Here is a 16625-nt window from a genome sequence, read left to right as displayed (position 1 = left end):
ATCAGTCTACAATTTACGCATCGACTTTGTATCATGAACTACAAAAAAACCTTCTAGTAGTGGGGCGAATTCTGTCAGCCCAATTAAAAACGCTAGAACTCTCCCACCATCAATGAGCGGTTCATTAGGGGCTCATTGTCATGCTGGACACAGACAGACACAGAGAGAGGTCCCCTGGGAAATATGCCAAGGAGAGTCCTATAAACTAATGCTTTTCTCTTCTGAAATAGAACAGTGATACATTGTCCATGTGCCAGCCATGGGGAGGGAGTTGCCCTTGGCCATTTATCTTTGTATCCTTGAGGCCGTGCAGTAATCGCCCTATATTTGACATCAGCTTTAAATGGCCACATCAGCAGACAGATAATCAGTTAGATAAAGAAGAGCCAACTGGGGCCTCTATAAAAAGGGAGGCAAACGGGCATTCTCAGTCCCACAGTCCTGCCACAGTAGTACCACTGCTCACCGTAGACATGGCATTCAACGGTACCTGGAAAGTTGAACGCAACGAGAACTATGACAAGTTCATGGAGCAGATGGGTGAGTCGGTGTGTGTGTGGATGTGTGCAATGTGTATGTGCATGTGTGTGTGTACTGTATGTGTGTGTGTCTGTGTTTTATGAAAGGTGATGTTGCACTTCTTAATGAAGGATTATATTTCCAATGTGGCTTGGTATGATCAGCACTTACATCAATGGTATAAGCTACTGTCAGACTTATAGTATCATCCTATATGATACTGTCAGACTTAAAGTATCATCTTATATGATACTGTCAGATTTATAGTATCATCTGATACGATACTGTATATGTGATACTGGGGTGGCAGTGTAGCCTTGTGGTTAGAGTTTTGGACTAGTAACTGAAAGGTTGCAAGTTCAAATCCCCGAGCTGACAAGGTACAAATCTGTTGTTCTACCCCTGAACAAGACTGTTCACCCACTGTTCCTAGGCTGTCATTGAAAATAAGAATTTGTTCTTAACTGACTTGCCAAGGTTAAAAAAAAATTCAGATTTATATTATCATCCTATAAGTCTGACTGTGTCATATAGGATTTATAAAGCAAGTGTTGGTATGTTGTGTGTGACTGTGTTGGTTTTGAGGTAATCTTTGATCCTGTGGCTTGTTTGAGTATATGTGAGTTACCAGTCAGAGGCGTGCTGTATTGCAGCACAGCTATAATAATAGCTCTTGGCTGTTGCCATTTTAAAAGCTTGTCAACAAGCACAAGCTTTTTTGTGATCTAGGTAGGGTCTAATGGGTAATATTATGGTGACGGACGCGCACCATTTCCAGACAGTTAATATGAATAAATTAGCAAATTGGACCTTGGACTTAATTGATAACTCCTGCAGTTTACAATTCTTAAGTACGTAAACACAATGTGAATAAAACATGTTTAGTATCCCAACTTTGGGCTTGAACCTTTACTATCTATCCAGCACTTTAGTATTTACACCAAGAAACTCAGACCCACGCCTCATCTACAACACTCTATATATCCAGCAATTTAGTATTTACACCAAGAGACTCAGACCCACGCCTCATCTACAACACTCTATATATCCAGCAATTTAGTATTTACACCAAGAGACTCAGACCCACGCCTCATCTACAACACTCTATATATCCAGCAATTTAGTATTTACACCAAGAGACTCAGACCCACGCCTCATCTACAACACTCTATATATCCAGCAATTTAGTATTTACACCAAGAGACTCAGACCCACGCCTCATCTACAACACTCTATATATCCAGCAATTTAGCTATTACCCCAAGAGACTCAGACCCACGCCTCATCTACAACACTCTATATATCCAGCAATTTAGCCATTACCCCAAGAGACTCAGACCCACGCCTCATCTACAACACTCTATATATCCAGCAATTTAGCCATTACCCCAAGAGACTCAGACCCACGCCTCATCTACAACACTCAATCTACTGCATTTTCCAACAGGCATCAATGTGATGAAGAGGAAGTTAGCTGAACATGACAACCTCAAGGTTATCATCGAGCAGACAGGAGACAAGTTCCACATCAAGGAATCCAGCACCTTCCGTAACAAAGACATCGACTTCACCCTGGGCGTACAGTTTGACTATGCACTGGCCGACGGCACCGAAGTCTCAGTATGTTTCAACTCTTTCAACCTAGACTTATTTTAGTAGGCTATCGTACACAGTATCCAACAGACAGTTGTAGAGATTGAAATCTAAACCAAGTCATAAAGCCTTCATAAAATGTAAATCCTCCAAATTACTTCTGCTTCAAATTACTTCTACTTCTGCTAAACTGTTGTCATGCTCAGAAAAAGTGGAAATTGTGCTGATAATGGAGTTGGAAGATTTGACCATTTACAAATCAAATCAAATCAAATCAAATTTATTTATATAGCCCTTCGTACATCAGCTGATATCTCAAAGTGCTGTACAGAAACCCAGCCTAAAACCCCAAACAGCAAGCAAAGCATGTGAAAGAAGCACGGTGGCTAGGAAAAACTCCCTAGGAAAAACTCCCTAGAAAGGCCAAAAACCTAGGAAAAAACCTAGAGAGGAACCAGGCTACAACCGGTTATACGATGTAAGCCTTCTGAAGTCTGGCAGTGACCTATGCATGACTGTACACTGTAAAAGTGTTTTGGAGATTTAGTCCATATAGAGTAACCCATTAGAATAAGTTTACAATGAATATATGTATATTTGCTGTATAAATTCATGTTTGGCTAGCCATTTCTTTACAATCTCATGGTTGGCTAGCCATTTCTTTATAAGCTCATGTTTGGCTAGCCATTTCTTTATAAGCTCATGTTTGGCTAGCCATTTTTTATAAGCTCATGTTTGGCTAGCCATTTCTTTATAAGCTCGTGGTTGGCTAGCCATTTTTTATATAAGCTCGTGGTTGGCTAGCCATTTCTTTATAAGCTCGTGGTTGGCTAGCCATTTTTTTATAAGCTCGTGGTTGGCTAGACATTTCTTTATAAGCTCATGGTTGGCTAGCCATTTCTTTATAAGCTCATTGTTGGCTAGCCATTTCTTTATAAGCTCATGGTTGGCTAGCCATTTCTTTATAAGCTCATTGTTGGCTAGCCATTTCTTTATAAGCTCATGGTTGGCTAGCCATTTCTTTATAAGCTCATGGTTGGCTAGCCATTTCTTTATTAGCTCATGTTTGGCTAGCCATTTGTTTGAATCGACTTATGCCCTAGATATATCTTATCTCAAGATACTGTTTAACCCATGCATCGATAACAATGGGTGATTTGAGCATATATAATGTCTACGAGCGACGTACATTACAGTCGACACCGTTAACCCTATCTGTCCCACAGGGTGCCTGGGAGATGGATGGAGATGTGTTGAAGGGTAAATTCACCAGGAAAGACAACAGTAAGGTGCTGACCACCACTCGGGCCCTGGTGGGAGGAGAGCTAGTACAGGTCAGTGTGGAAAAACCCACATCATGTATCTTTATCTTTTGAAATTATCTTTATAGTGTTGTACCACTTTATACCAGAATAACTTGAAGTGATATGTTTTTAATAACCAAATGTGAGTTCTTAAATCTTTAATTTTGACTTTTTTCCCCGACTTTTTGCAATTGAATGTAGTATATTTTTTCTCGTAACTGTTACCTTCTGCATAATCCAGTCTTGTTGACTGTGAGCATGAATCAAATCAAATCAAATAAGCCATTAGAAATCATTTTAACTTTTACAATCTAAAAGGTTATAAATGCTAATGCATAAAAATGTACATAAATGCAGATAAATGTTTATAACATGTATATACGCCACCTATACAGTATATTAATGCTTATGAATGAACATTTGTCCTACTGAAACATTACCAATATTATTGTTATAACTGCATAAGCATTGTAATCATATCAAGATTCATATTGTAGTCTCTGGTGTACTCACTGTGCTGGTACTTCTATTTCAATGAAAATGGCAACCTTTTTACATTGATTATGGACTCTCTCTCCAACAGAGCTATAACTACGATGGAGTGGATGCCAAGAGGATTTTCAAGAAGGCTTAAAGGGATTCATGATGAATTTCTATCTCACATACCATTACGTTTTTTCTAACCTTAAGAATATGTGGCAAGACTTTGGCTCAGGTGCCAAATTTAAAGTATAAGTCAAAATTTGCAGTGCCTTCCCCTCATTCTCTAAACCCCATGTACCCCCAAAAAATAGCTCCAATAGTTCACTATTGGATGAAGACCGTATCACCCGCTGAAGAGCCCTTAAGAAGGTGTGGACCACAGAATGAAGAATTAGAATACTGGAATGGTCATGAACATTCTTATGACGGTATAAAGGTTAGCTATTTTGGTCAGGAAGTTGATCAACCACGGTTTGCCAGTGCTGTGATAAGATATTGTGTAAAATAATGAATTTTAAGAACGTTTCTGCACTGGTATGTTTGTTAGCTATCTAGCCAGCCAATTTTCGAGGAATGATTCCATCAATTTTTCAAATTAACTGCCAATATTCCATTGAAACAATGCAATCAATCCACAGCGATACAGTGGTTGAAATCAGATGATGAAAGGACTTAGTTGTAAATGCAACAAGTACTGATATTGTATCATATAAAAGCACTCACAGCTTTCAAAGAAAATAAACATTTAGACATTTATGGTCTGTTTACATGTATTTTAGAAGCTATTTATACAAAACATTTGTATAAAACAAGTATAAACGGTGTTTATAATTATATGACAATATTTTAGTTTGTAATTATATTACACAATTTCTGATATATCACATGCCTTACTTTTATTTTCCTGCATGAAACAAATCTGGATTATGCCTCGACTGCCATTCATTCCAATTAGACTGGTTTGGATTTCTACCTGACCAATATGGCTACCATTTCCATCTCCATTCTAGAACTTTGAGGGTTTATGACATAGCCCCTCTAGTAAATGAATAGCAATTCCACAGAGTGGCCCACTAAGACCCTCCATAAATTCATAAAGCAAGGAACATTATGTTGGCTGATATACTTCCAGAGTGACTACAACCTTTGAACAATCAAGATTAAACTCTCCACTGAATCCAGAAAGGGATTTGTCATCTTTGGTGTACATTTAACAGGTGTCCTTTTATACTAAACTTTTTTTTTTAAATAATTGGTCTTGCACAATAAAAATACTTTAATGTTCCAGTGAATTGTATATGCCTGCATGATTTTTTGAAAATGTCACTGTGAGATTTGTTATCATACTTTACGTGAAGCCTCCATCATTGGCCAATGTAAAAGTGTCATAAATAAGTCGTATCACGATACAAGCTGTTATTTAGCTCAGGAGTCAATTGTCCTGAACTGACATAATCTGTCATGACAATTTCTATCATCGTCTAGTCTCTACCATTATTATGACAGCACTATGTGGACCTTCACGTTGAAGTGTTTTGACAAATCATTAGGAGATTGTTGGTAACACTGACAAAAAATAGACTGATTCCTCAAAACACCCCTGAAAAGACAATCCAAGACAGTGAGAAGGTCGACAAGATGTCGGAGAGGGCTTCTCCAGAATATTAATGTAACTTTAAAAGGGGCAATCTGCAGTTGTTACATCTGTTTTATTTTTGTAAACTTATTAATGGTATATACCCATTGATTCTTTAAGAATATAACTTCTAAAAGCCTCATGAGCTTCTTTCAACTGTCTAACCCCATCAGTTTATAAACATTGCTCTGTCTATGAATTTCAGAGTGGATAAACTACTCCAGGCCCTTCCCTCAGCTTTTTACCAAAACAGAGGCGGGGTCCTCATTTTCAATTGGAGATTGCCCCTTTAAAATCTACACATTTAATAGTCTTTAACATTCTAACAGTTTATTGTGTTGCTAGATACATCAATAAGCTCTGTTGCCTACATAGGTATCTACAGTGGCTTCAGAAAGTATTCACACCCCTTGACTTTTTGTTGTTGTGTTACAGCCTTTATTTAAAATTGATTAAATTGAGATTAGCCTACACACAATACCCCATAATGTCAAAGTGGAATGACGTTTCAATTTTTTTTTACAAATTCATTAAAAATGAAAAGCTGAAATGTCTTGAGTCATTAAGTATTCAACCCCTTTGTTATGGCAAGCCTAAATAGTACAAATCTGCATAACAAGTCACATAATAAGTTTCATGGACTCACTCTGTGCAATAATAGTGTTTAAGATGATTTTTGAATGACTACTGCATCTCTGTACCTCACACAATTATCTGTAAGGTCCCTCAGTCGAGCAGTGAATTTCAAACACAGATTCAACCACAAAGACCAGGGAGGTTTTCCAATATTTTGCAAAGAAGGGCACAAATTGGTAGATTGGTAAAGATTTTTCTTTAAAGCTGACATTGAACAGCCCTTTGAGAATGGTATTAGGAATTACACTTTGGATGAGTGTAATTCACTACAAAGATACAGGCGTCCTTCTTAACTCAGTTGCCGGAGAGGAAGGAAACCACTCAGGGATTTCAACATGTGGCCAATGGTGACTTTAAAACAGTTACAGAGTTTAATGGCTGTGACAGGAGAAAAGTGAGGATGGATCAACAACATTGTAGTTACTCCACAATACTAACCTAAATGACAGAGTGAAAAGAAGGAAGCTGGTACATAATACAAATATTCCAAAACATGCTTCCTGTTTGCAAAAGGCACTAAAGTAATACTGCAAAAAATGTGGCAAAGAAATGAAGTTCGTGTCCTGAATACAAAATCAAATCAAATTGTTTTTGTCACATGTGCCGAATACAACAGGTGTAGACCTTACCATGAAATGCTTACTTACAAGCCCTTAACCAACAATGCAAAACTAAAGTAAAAAAAAAAGACCCAAAAAAAGGAACACAATAAAATAACAATAATGAGGCTATGTTTGGGACAAATCCAACACAACACATCACTGAGTACCACTCTTCATATTTTCAAGCATGGTGGTGACTGCATCATGTTATAGGTATGCTTGTCATTGGCAAGAACTAGGTTTTTCTATGATAAAAAGATACGTAATAGGGCAATGCACAGGCAAAATTCCAGAGGAAAACCTGGTTCAGTCTGATGATAATTTTTAGGAATTTATTCACACTATTTCATCCTTCGACAAGATATAGTCCCGACACAAATCTAGGGTCGTATCCAACCTGGCCATTTGTTCTTTCTATCTGTTCCATTGCCAGGGATGTGTCCCAGACGCGACCCAGTCATTCGTTCTAAGTGTCCTATTGCCATACTGGCTGGCAACATTCAAATCCTTTGCTTGCTAGCTATCCAACTACGGCTAATTTACAGCCAAGTCGAACAGTGCAGCCAGAATAACAACAAAGTAGATGCATTTGCATTTGTTTAAGCTGTTTTCTAGTGACATTTATTTGGATACATCCATAACAATGAGCAAATGACGCTCAATCTCACCTGGCGTAGAAAATGTGCTCTTTCGTCAGGACTTTGTTGTTCAGAGGAGCTAGCCAACAACACAGCTAACACAATTACTTCAAACTGAAGCTGGAAAGACTGCAAACTAGCTGAACTTTGATTCATTTGACCTGTTTTTTATTGATATTTATTTTTATGTATCCCTAAAAATAATGCTGATTCATGATTTCGACTGGGTGAGAAAAGCTGCCTGCCGGTCTGTCTCATCCCGACTCCCAACACATTCATTACTATGCAACAACTGGAGATCGAATTTAAATATTGAAACGGAGAGACAGACAACAATGTTTATACAAATCACCGCTGTTGAAAACTAAATGTTATAATAGAAATATGAGATAATGTCTAGATGCTTTTTATAGCGGAGATCAAGTTTATAAATAGCCTGGCTGGGCTGATGAGACAGTGGATTGCGCAGTCAGATGGAAAAGAGAAAATAACATTTTTAACGTCATAGATTTATCTGGTGGTGACTTGTGGAATGGACACCAGCTAGAATGCAGTTTTAACCCATCAGTATTCAGGATTGGACCCACCCGTTGTATAACATGTATTGACTCAGGGGGTTGAATATTTTATTTTGAATTTTTTACAAATGATAGAATTTTTCTTCCACTTTGACATTACAGAGTATTTTGTGTAAATAACTGACTAAAATGCCAGTTAAATCCATTTTAATACCACTTTGAAATACCATACTTTCTGAAGGCATTGTTCAAATGTCACTGCCTACTTTTTAGGAATTTGAATCAGTGGACTTTGAGATCAAAGCTGGACAATAACAACCTGTTATCAAGATGTCGTAATAAAGATATGATAATGTCGATTTGATGAAGATTACATTTTATAGGTCTCATATTTTCACAACAGTTTAGTGGTGGTGAGGGAGGAGTTAAACATTGCTCTTACTTCCAACCACATGATGACCATGACTTGCAGTCATGTGCTGAGAAAGTTCAATGAACTCTGCAGTAGGCTACATTTAGACATTTTGAATGGCATGAAAGTCATATGGTATCTGTGCTGTGCTTATTGACAATGTATCATTCATTTGCAGGTGCTTCAGTGTATTTGATGAACTTGAAAATGAGTCCATGGTTTGAAAAAAGGCATATTATCTATTTAAATAATGAACATAGGAACAACGACCCAACTTAATGTTCCAACCCTCTATGTCCACAAGATGGCGACATGAGCCTTTCGGTTTGAGTAGCCATGCTTGTTGTATCCCTCAGCAAATTAGACAATGCCCTCACAACCACCTGATCTCTACTGCATATCAGGGTGGTGGTCAATTCAGTCAATACAGGAATTCAACTGAAATCCAGTTAATTGTCCATCGTTTTCTAGGAGGATTTACATGTCAAATTACTTTCTGAATGAAAGGGAATTGACAACAATGGACCACAACCCTGTTGTATACATGTGATGTTCTTCATGTGTTATCTGTGTGATGTTCTTCATGTGTTATCTCTGTGATGCTCTTCATGTGTTATCTCTGTGATGCTCTTCATGTGTTATCTCTGCGATGCTCTTCATGTGTTATCTCTGTGATGCTCTTCATGTGTTATCGCTGTGATACCCTAGGGATGGATGGGAGTTGGGACCCACCTATGGCTCATGGTAGAAGTTGGGTCATAAGTTCATTACCAGAAAGGCACAGTTTACCCCCGGATTCCTTGGTTGTGCTCCTGCACAAGCTTAACACCTTCTTCGTCCGTTTTGAGGATAACACAGTGCCACCGACATGGGCCGCTCCCGAGGACTGTGGGCTCTCATTCTCCGTGGCTGACGTGAGTATCAAATGTAAATGTGATTAACCCTTGCAAGGCTGCTGGCCCAGACGGCATCCCTCGCCGCATCCTCAGAGCACGGTACGGCAACTGCACCGCCCGCAACCGCATGGCTTTCCAGAGGGTGGTGTGGTCTGCCCAACGCGTCACCGGGGGCACACTGCCTGCGCTCTAGGATGCCCGCAGCACCCAATATCACAGGAAAGCCAAGAATATCATCAAGGACCTCGTAGCCACCCAAGCCATGGCCTGTTCACCTCACTATCATCCAGAAGGCGAGGTCAGTACAGGTGCATCAAAGCTGGGACCGAGAGACTGAAAAACAGCTTCTATCTCAAGGCCATCAGACTGTTAAATAGCCATCACTAGCTGGCTACCACCCGGTTACTCAACCCTGCACCTTAGAGGCTGCTGCCCTATATACATAGACATGGAATCACTGGTCACTTTAATAATGGAACGCTGGTGACTTTAATAATGTTTACACACTGTAGTAGTACTGTAGTAGTAGTCAAGTCCATCCTATTCAACTATTGGTGTATATAACCTATTATATCATATGTGTTCTACAGATATACAATATTCTTTCCACATACTGTCCATAATATTTATACATCCCATCACACATATATATATATATACATTCATTCATATTTATTCTCCGGACTCTGACATTGCTCGTCCTTATTTTTATATATTTCTAAATTCCATTCTTTTACTTTTAGATTTGTGTGTATTGTTGTGAATTGTTAGATATTATTGCACTGTTGGAGCTAGGAATACAATCATTTTGATACACTTGCAATAACATCTGCTAAATATGTGTATGCGACCAATAAAATTTGAATTGATTTGAAATAATGTACTTTTCCACCGAAGTGTACACTTCAATCAAAAGCTTTTACATTTGTGAAGAGTAGTAAATGAGTGCACGCTTCAGGAGGAAGGAGAGATTATTGGGACGTAACCCCTGCATTGACACGTTAGTCGCAGACTTATAACATTATCACAATAGCATGTTAGCGTCTAGGCACATTAGCAAGAGCATTATTTCCCCCCCAAACCCCCCCAACTTGAGGGACGGTTAGCATCGCCATCGATTAACAGCCCAATGAAGCCCCCTGCCTAGACCCCCAGCAGCCTCCCCGATATCATCCAACGCTAACCTACTGCAGGCTGGGGCGGCTTTGAAAGCAGGCACTGCCCTAAATCCACTCTAGAGACTATGGTCTGCTGGGGCTAAGTCTCTGGGGAGGCTGGGTTAGTTTGACAGTCTGTTCTGAAGCTTAGAGAGGGGAGAACAGGGTTCTGCTCAGCTGTTCTGTAGCTTAGAGAGGGGAGAACAGGGTTCTGTTCAGCTGTTCTGAAGCTTAGAGAGGGGAGAACAGGGTTCTGCTCAGCTGTTCTGAAGCTTAGAGAGGGGAGAACAGGGTTCTGTTCAGCTGTTCTGAAGCTTAGAGAGGGGAGAACAGGGTTCTGCTCAGCTGTTCTGAAGCTTAGAGAGGGGAGAACAGGGTTCTGCTCAGCTGTTCTGAAGCTTAGAGAGGGGAGAACAGGGTTCTGTTCAGCTGTTCTGGAGTTTGTTTTGTTTAGATTGTCGCCTTCTCTAGTGGGTTTTCAATCTATTGTACCCCCCAAAAAAAAAAAACATATTTCAGAATGATGTCTGTGATATCTATCTGCAGTATCCAGGCTGAATCACAGGACGGCGCACAATTGGCCCAGAGTCGTCCGGGTTAGGCCGGGGTAGGCCGTCATTGTAAATAATATTTTGTTCTTATTAACTGACTTGCCTAGTTAAATAAAGGAAATAAAAATATTATGATAAATAAATAAAATAATAATGCAATAAATAAATAACTGTAATTTGCTTAAATTGCTGGTATCAAATGGTCTAGTAAACGGCACGTTCTGATTTCAATCAATTATTTTTGCACATTACATAACACTTTCTGTTTTTGACCCATTGCTAAATGCGGCCTAATATGTCGTACACAAAATATTCACATTCAACTCACTATAACAATTTGATCGTCATAAGTGAAAGCTGCAATGTTTCTGTCGGCCAGAAGAGAGAGCTGCTTTATACTCTGAAATAATGGCAGTGTCCCCACTGAAACTTTACATTTCACTTCCCTTTCATTTCCCTTGGAACATCAGCAGAACTGTCCACTCTTTAGAGCTTAACACAGAGGTTGGAAAATGAGCCCATACTTTCTGTATAGAAAAGACTGTCAAATATTGACCTAAAATTGTAGATTTCCCCCGATTTCTGACTTTGAAATTAAATACATGGACACACCTTCTGACTTACACCACCACTCCTTGAGGATCGGATTCCTGTAGCATGTAATGGAAGGTCAGTTGTACACACTATACATGGATAGTCCATCTGTAGACGCTCTACTATCAACAATCTATTGGTTAGGGTTAGGGTAAGGGTTTAGAGTAAGGATGAGGGTTAAGCTCAGGATTAGGTTTAGAATAAGAGTAAGGGTTAAGTTTAGGGTTAGGATAAAGGTTAAGGTTAGGGTTAGGGTAAGGGTTTAGAGTAAGGATGAGGGTTAAGTTCAGGATTAGGTTTAGAATAAGAGTAAGGGTTAAGTTTAGGGTTAGGATAAAGGTTAAGGTTAGGGTTAGAGCTAGGGTTAGGGTTAGTAGATAATTAGTTGAAATCTTTGTCTGTAGATAGTCTGTAGAGCAGATGGACTATCCAAATAAAGTGTTACCGGCCACTCCTCGAGGGTCAGATCACTGTAGCATTTAATGGAAGGCCAGTGTTGAATAACACATTCATAAATGGCAAAAAAGACAGTCAAAAAATGTATCATAAGTAATAAGGTTTTGAAGTGTCTGTCCTATATTTAGGAGATATAACAAAGCTCAGGAAACATATATATAGTATTTTTTTGGTGTAGGCACAAAGCTACCTCCATACTTCCATAAATGTTTTTAACCATACCGGTTACCTTCAGAGGAGTCCCGTGACACTTGTGAGGGGTCGTAAGAGAACACCATTTTTTTGTATTATGTTACTTAGATTGATGCATCGGTGCATACCTGGGTTCAAATAGCAGTTGTTTTCTTCCAATACTTGAGCAGCTTGCCTGTCACAATAGAACCAATGGAATTATCCCACAAGTGCAAACCGCCCATATCCAGCACTCTTAGCAGGCTCAATCAAGCAGTCAAAGTATTTGAAAAAACGAACAAATATTATTTGAAGTCAAATCTGGACTAGGATTTAAAGTGGTTCCTGCTTCACTGGATGGATCTCAATATGGATGAATGCAGGTGTCTCCTTAAGCCTACCTTAATATGTGTGACTTGGATAGACTAGGCTGTTGTACCGGACACAAAGCAGAACACAATACTATACTGAAAAAGTATGGAAACGTAACATGTAAAGTGTTGGTCCCATGTTTCATGAGCTGAATTAAAAGATCCCAGAAATGTTCCATATGCACAAAAACGTATTTCTTTCAAATTTTGTGGACAAATTTGATTATATCCCTGTTAGTGAGCATTTCTCCTTCGCCAAGATAATTCTTCCACCTGCCAGGTGTGGCATATCAAGAAGCTGATTAAACAGCATGATAATTACACAGGTGCACTTTGTGCTTGGGACAATAAAATGGCACACTAAAATGTGCTGTGTTGTCACACAACCCAATGCCACAGATGTCTCAAGTTTTGAGGGAGCGTGCAATTGGCATGCAGGAACGTCCAACAGAGCTGTTGCCAGAGAAATGAATGTGAATTTCCTTACCATAAGCCGCCTCCAATGTCGTTTTAGAGAATTTGGCAGCAGGCCCAACCGGCCTCATAAACGCAGACCACGTGTAACAACACCAGCTCAGGACCTCTACATCTGGCTTCTTCACCTGAGGGATCGTCTGAGACCAGCCACCGAGACAGCTGATGAAACTGTGGGTTTGCACAACCAAAGAATCTCTGCACAAACTGTCAGAAACCGTCTCAGGGAAGCTCATCTGCGTGCTCGTCGTCCTCATCAGGGTGACCGACTTCAGTGGGCTAATGCTCACCTTCGATGGTCACTGGCACGCTGAAGAAGTGTGCTCTTCACGGATGAATCCCGGTTTCAACTGTACCGGGCAGATGGCAGACAGCGTGTATGGCATTGTGTGGGTGAGCGGTTTGTTGATGTCAATGTCGTGAACAGAGTGCCCCATGGTGGTAGTGGGGTTATGGTATGGGCTCGCATAAGATACGATCAATGAACACAATTGCATTTTATCGATGGCAATTTGAATGTACAGAGATACTGTAACGAGATCCTGAGGCCCATTGTCGTACCACGCCATCATGTTTCAGCATGATAATGCACTGCCCCATGTCACAAGGATCTGTACACAATTCTCGGAAGCAGAAAATGTCCCAGTTCTTCCATGAACTGTATACTCACCAGCCATGTCACCCATTGAGCATGTTTGAGATGCTCTGGATCGACGTGTACGACAGTGTGTTCCAGTTCCCGCCAATATCCAGCCACTTCGCACAGCCTTTGAAGAGGAGTGGGACAACATTCCACTGGCCACAATCAACAGCCTGATCAATGTGTCACGCTGAATGAGGCAAATGGTGCTCACACCAGATACGGTCTGGTTTTCTGATCCAAGACCCTACCTTTTTTTTAAGGTATCTCTGACCAATAGATGCCTATCTGTATTCCCAGTCATGTGGAATCCATAGATTAAGGCCTAATTTATTTATTTTGATTGACTGATTTCCTTATATGAACTGTAACTCAGTAAAATTTTGGAAATTGGAGGATGGCCTCCGTTTTGAAAACTCCGACCCAACTTTGTTATTTTGTGATTCTTTTGGCGTTTATCTATTTTCATGAAATATGTTCTTGCAACCGACAAGAACTTTCGAACATCAGATCGGCAGACCCCAATTCCGCCTTCAACTTGGAGTCATCTGCCCAGGGCTCTTTCTGTAATTCCGACCCAATTCTCGGGGGTATGCAAGAGGAAACGCTGGTGTTACAGAAGCAGGAGAAGGGGAGTGCTGGTGAGATTATTAAGGCAAAGGGAAACCGGCCAACTCTTCCCTCCATTCTATTGGTCAATGTAATATAACAAGATGGATGACCGCCGATCGCGGATTTGCTAGCAACAGGACTCTTAAAATTGCAATATAATCTATGCTTTTCTGAAACATGTATTTCGGACAAGATACCCCCCCTGGCTATCCAACTCAATGTATTCTCCATTCACCGAGCAGACAGGACAGTAGAGTCAAGGAAATCGACTCTACTTTTCCTTTAGTCTACTGTCCTGTCTGCTTGTCCATTTAATGGTGTGCTGACTTCAGCGCAGTGGTAGTCTCGACCCATTATTCACCCGTCTTCGAATACCTGATGGTCAAATGCTGACCCTTCAGTTGTTATGGTGACGGTTGTATACATTCCACCAAAGGATAAGAAATATAACAAGCTGGCACTTAACAAACTCTGATTGGTCCCGTAGTCCCGTAGTGCGGCGCACAATAGGCCCAGCGTTGTCCGGGTTAGGGTTTGGACGTGGTTTGGCCGTCATTGTCAATAATAATTTGTTCTTAACTGACTTGCCTAGTTAAATAAAAGGTTAAATAAAAATAATAATAAATATAAGAACTCTATGAGGCTATAACCAAGCAGGAAAACGTACATCTGGTGGCTGCCTTTCTTGTCGCAGGCAATTTTATTTTCGCATCACTACGACACGTGATGCTCAACTTCCATCAACACGTTTCCTTCACCACTAGGGGCGATAAAGTCCTAGACCATTGTTACTCTACCCACAAGCAAGCATACAAACACGCCCCCATCCACATCGCCGGGGCTGCAGTGGAGCAGCATCCAGGACCTCTATATCAAGCGGTGTGGAAGGAAGGCCCTGACAATTGTTAGACTCTAGCCACCCAAGCCATAGACTCCTCTTTCTGCTTCCGCACAGGCTCCTGAGAAGCTTCTATCCCCAAGCCATGAGGCTGCTAAATAGCTAACAGAATGGCTCCACAGACTTTCTGAGTTGACCCTTGTATTTTATTTATATTTTTACACTCTATGTCTCTATGCACACTCACAGGACTCTACACACTAACAGGACTCTACACACTGACAGGACTCTACACACTGACAGGACTACACATTAACAGGACTCCACACACTGACAGGACTCTACACACTGACAGGACTCTACACACTGACAGGACTCTACACACTCACAGGACTCTACACACTCTGACAGGACTCTACACACTGACAGGACTCTACACACTGACAGGACTCTACACACTAACAGGACTCTACACACTCTGACAGGACTCTACACACTCACAGGACTCTACACACTGACAGGACTCTACACACTGACAGGACTCTACACACTCACAGGACTCTACCCACTGACAGGACTCTACACACTGACAGGACTCTACACACTCACAGGACTCTACCCACTGACAGGACTCTACACACTGACAGGACTCTACACACTGACAGGACTCTACACACTGACAGGACTCTACACACTCACAGGACTCTACACACTGACAGGACTCTACACACTGACAGGACTCTACACACTGACAGGACTCCACACACTCAAGGGACTCTACACACACACACACACACTGACACTCCAACACACACATAACATGCACACACATTTATACTGACTCTACACACACACAGTCTTAATTAACATACAATCCTAATTTAAGCTGCTGCTACTCTGTTTATCTTTGAACCTGATGACTAGTCACCTGACCCCTATACATATCTACCTCCAACACTCCAGTATCCCTGCACATTGTAAAGATGGTAGTGAAACTAATCCTGTGTATAGATTCTTACTTTCTCATATCTACCTCCAACACTCCAGTATCCCTGCACATTGTAAAGATGGTAGTGAAACTAATCCTGTGTATAGATTCTTACTTTCTCATGTTCTTCTTATTTCCTATTTTGATTTATTGTGTGTTTTTGTTCTACCTTATGCTATTTTTAGTACTACATTGATATTGATTACTGTATTGTTGGGGTTTGGAGCTGGGAAGAAAGGTATTTCACTGTACTTTACTGCACGGGACATTAATTCATGACACTTCAGAAAGAGGAGAGGAGTGACAAGATTCCTCAGTGTTTTGGTTGCTATGAGACGGAGGGCGTAGGGTTCTCCCCTTGGGAAAAGTGTTTCTTGTGGAAGGGAGAAGAGAGGAGAGAGACAGAGGAAAGAATCGACCCAAATTGACTGAGTCACCTTCAAATCAGACCCCCCCCTCGTTTGATTTTGTTGTGATCATGATGGACAGTGGACACAGAGACCAATCAGGGAGTGTCGAGCATCTGGTAATGCTGC

General features: G+C 40.6%; 1 protein-coding gene across 1 annotated transcript; it reads left to right on the top strand.

Annotated features, from left to right (window-relative positions):
- Nucleotides 1–235: 235 nt before the first annotated feature.
- On the top strand, nucleotides 236–5191 carry LOC106608508 (fatty acid-binding protein, intestinal). The gene is made up of 4 exons (XM_014206454.2): nucleotides 236–540; nucleotides 1967–2139; nucleotides 3339–3446; nucleotides 4000–5191. The coding sequence occupies exons 1-4, from the start codon at nucleotides 249–251 to the stop codon at nucleotides 4048–4050; spliced, it is 624 nt and encodes a 207-aa protein (XP_014061929.2). The 5' UTR covers nucleotides 236–248; the 3' UTR covers nucleotides 4051–5191.
- The last annotated feature ends 11434 nt before the right edge of the window (nucleotides 5192–16625 follow it).

The sequence above is a fragment of the Salmo salar genome, chromosome ssa07 (genome assembly GCF_905237065.1).
Source record: "Salmo salar chromosome ssa07, Ssal_v3.1, whole genome shotgun sequence".
In the NCBI taxonomy this organism is placed as follows: Eukaryota; Metazoa; Chordata; class Actinopteri; order Salmoniformes; family Salmonidae; genus Salmo; species Salmo salar.
Note: the sequence above shows the minus strand (reverse complement) of the source record. Positions and strands in the feature narration are given on the sequence as shown.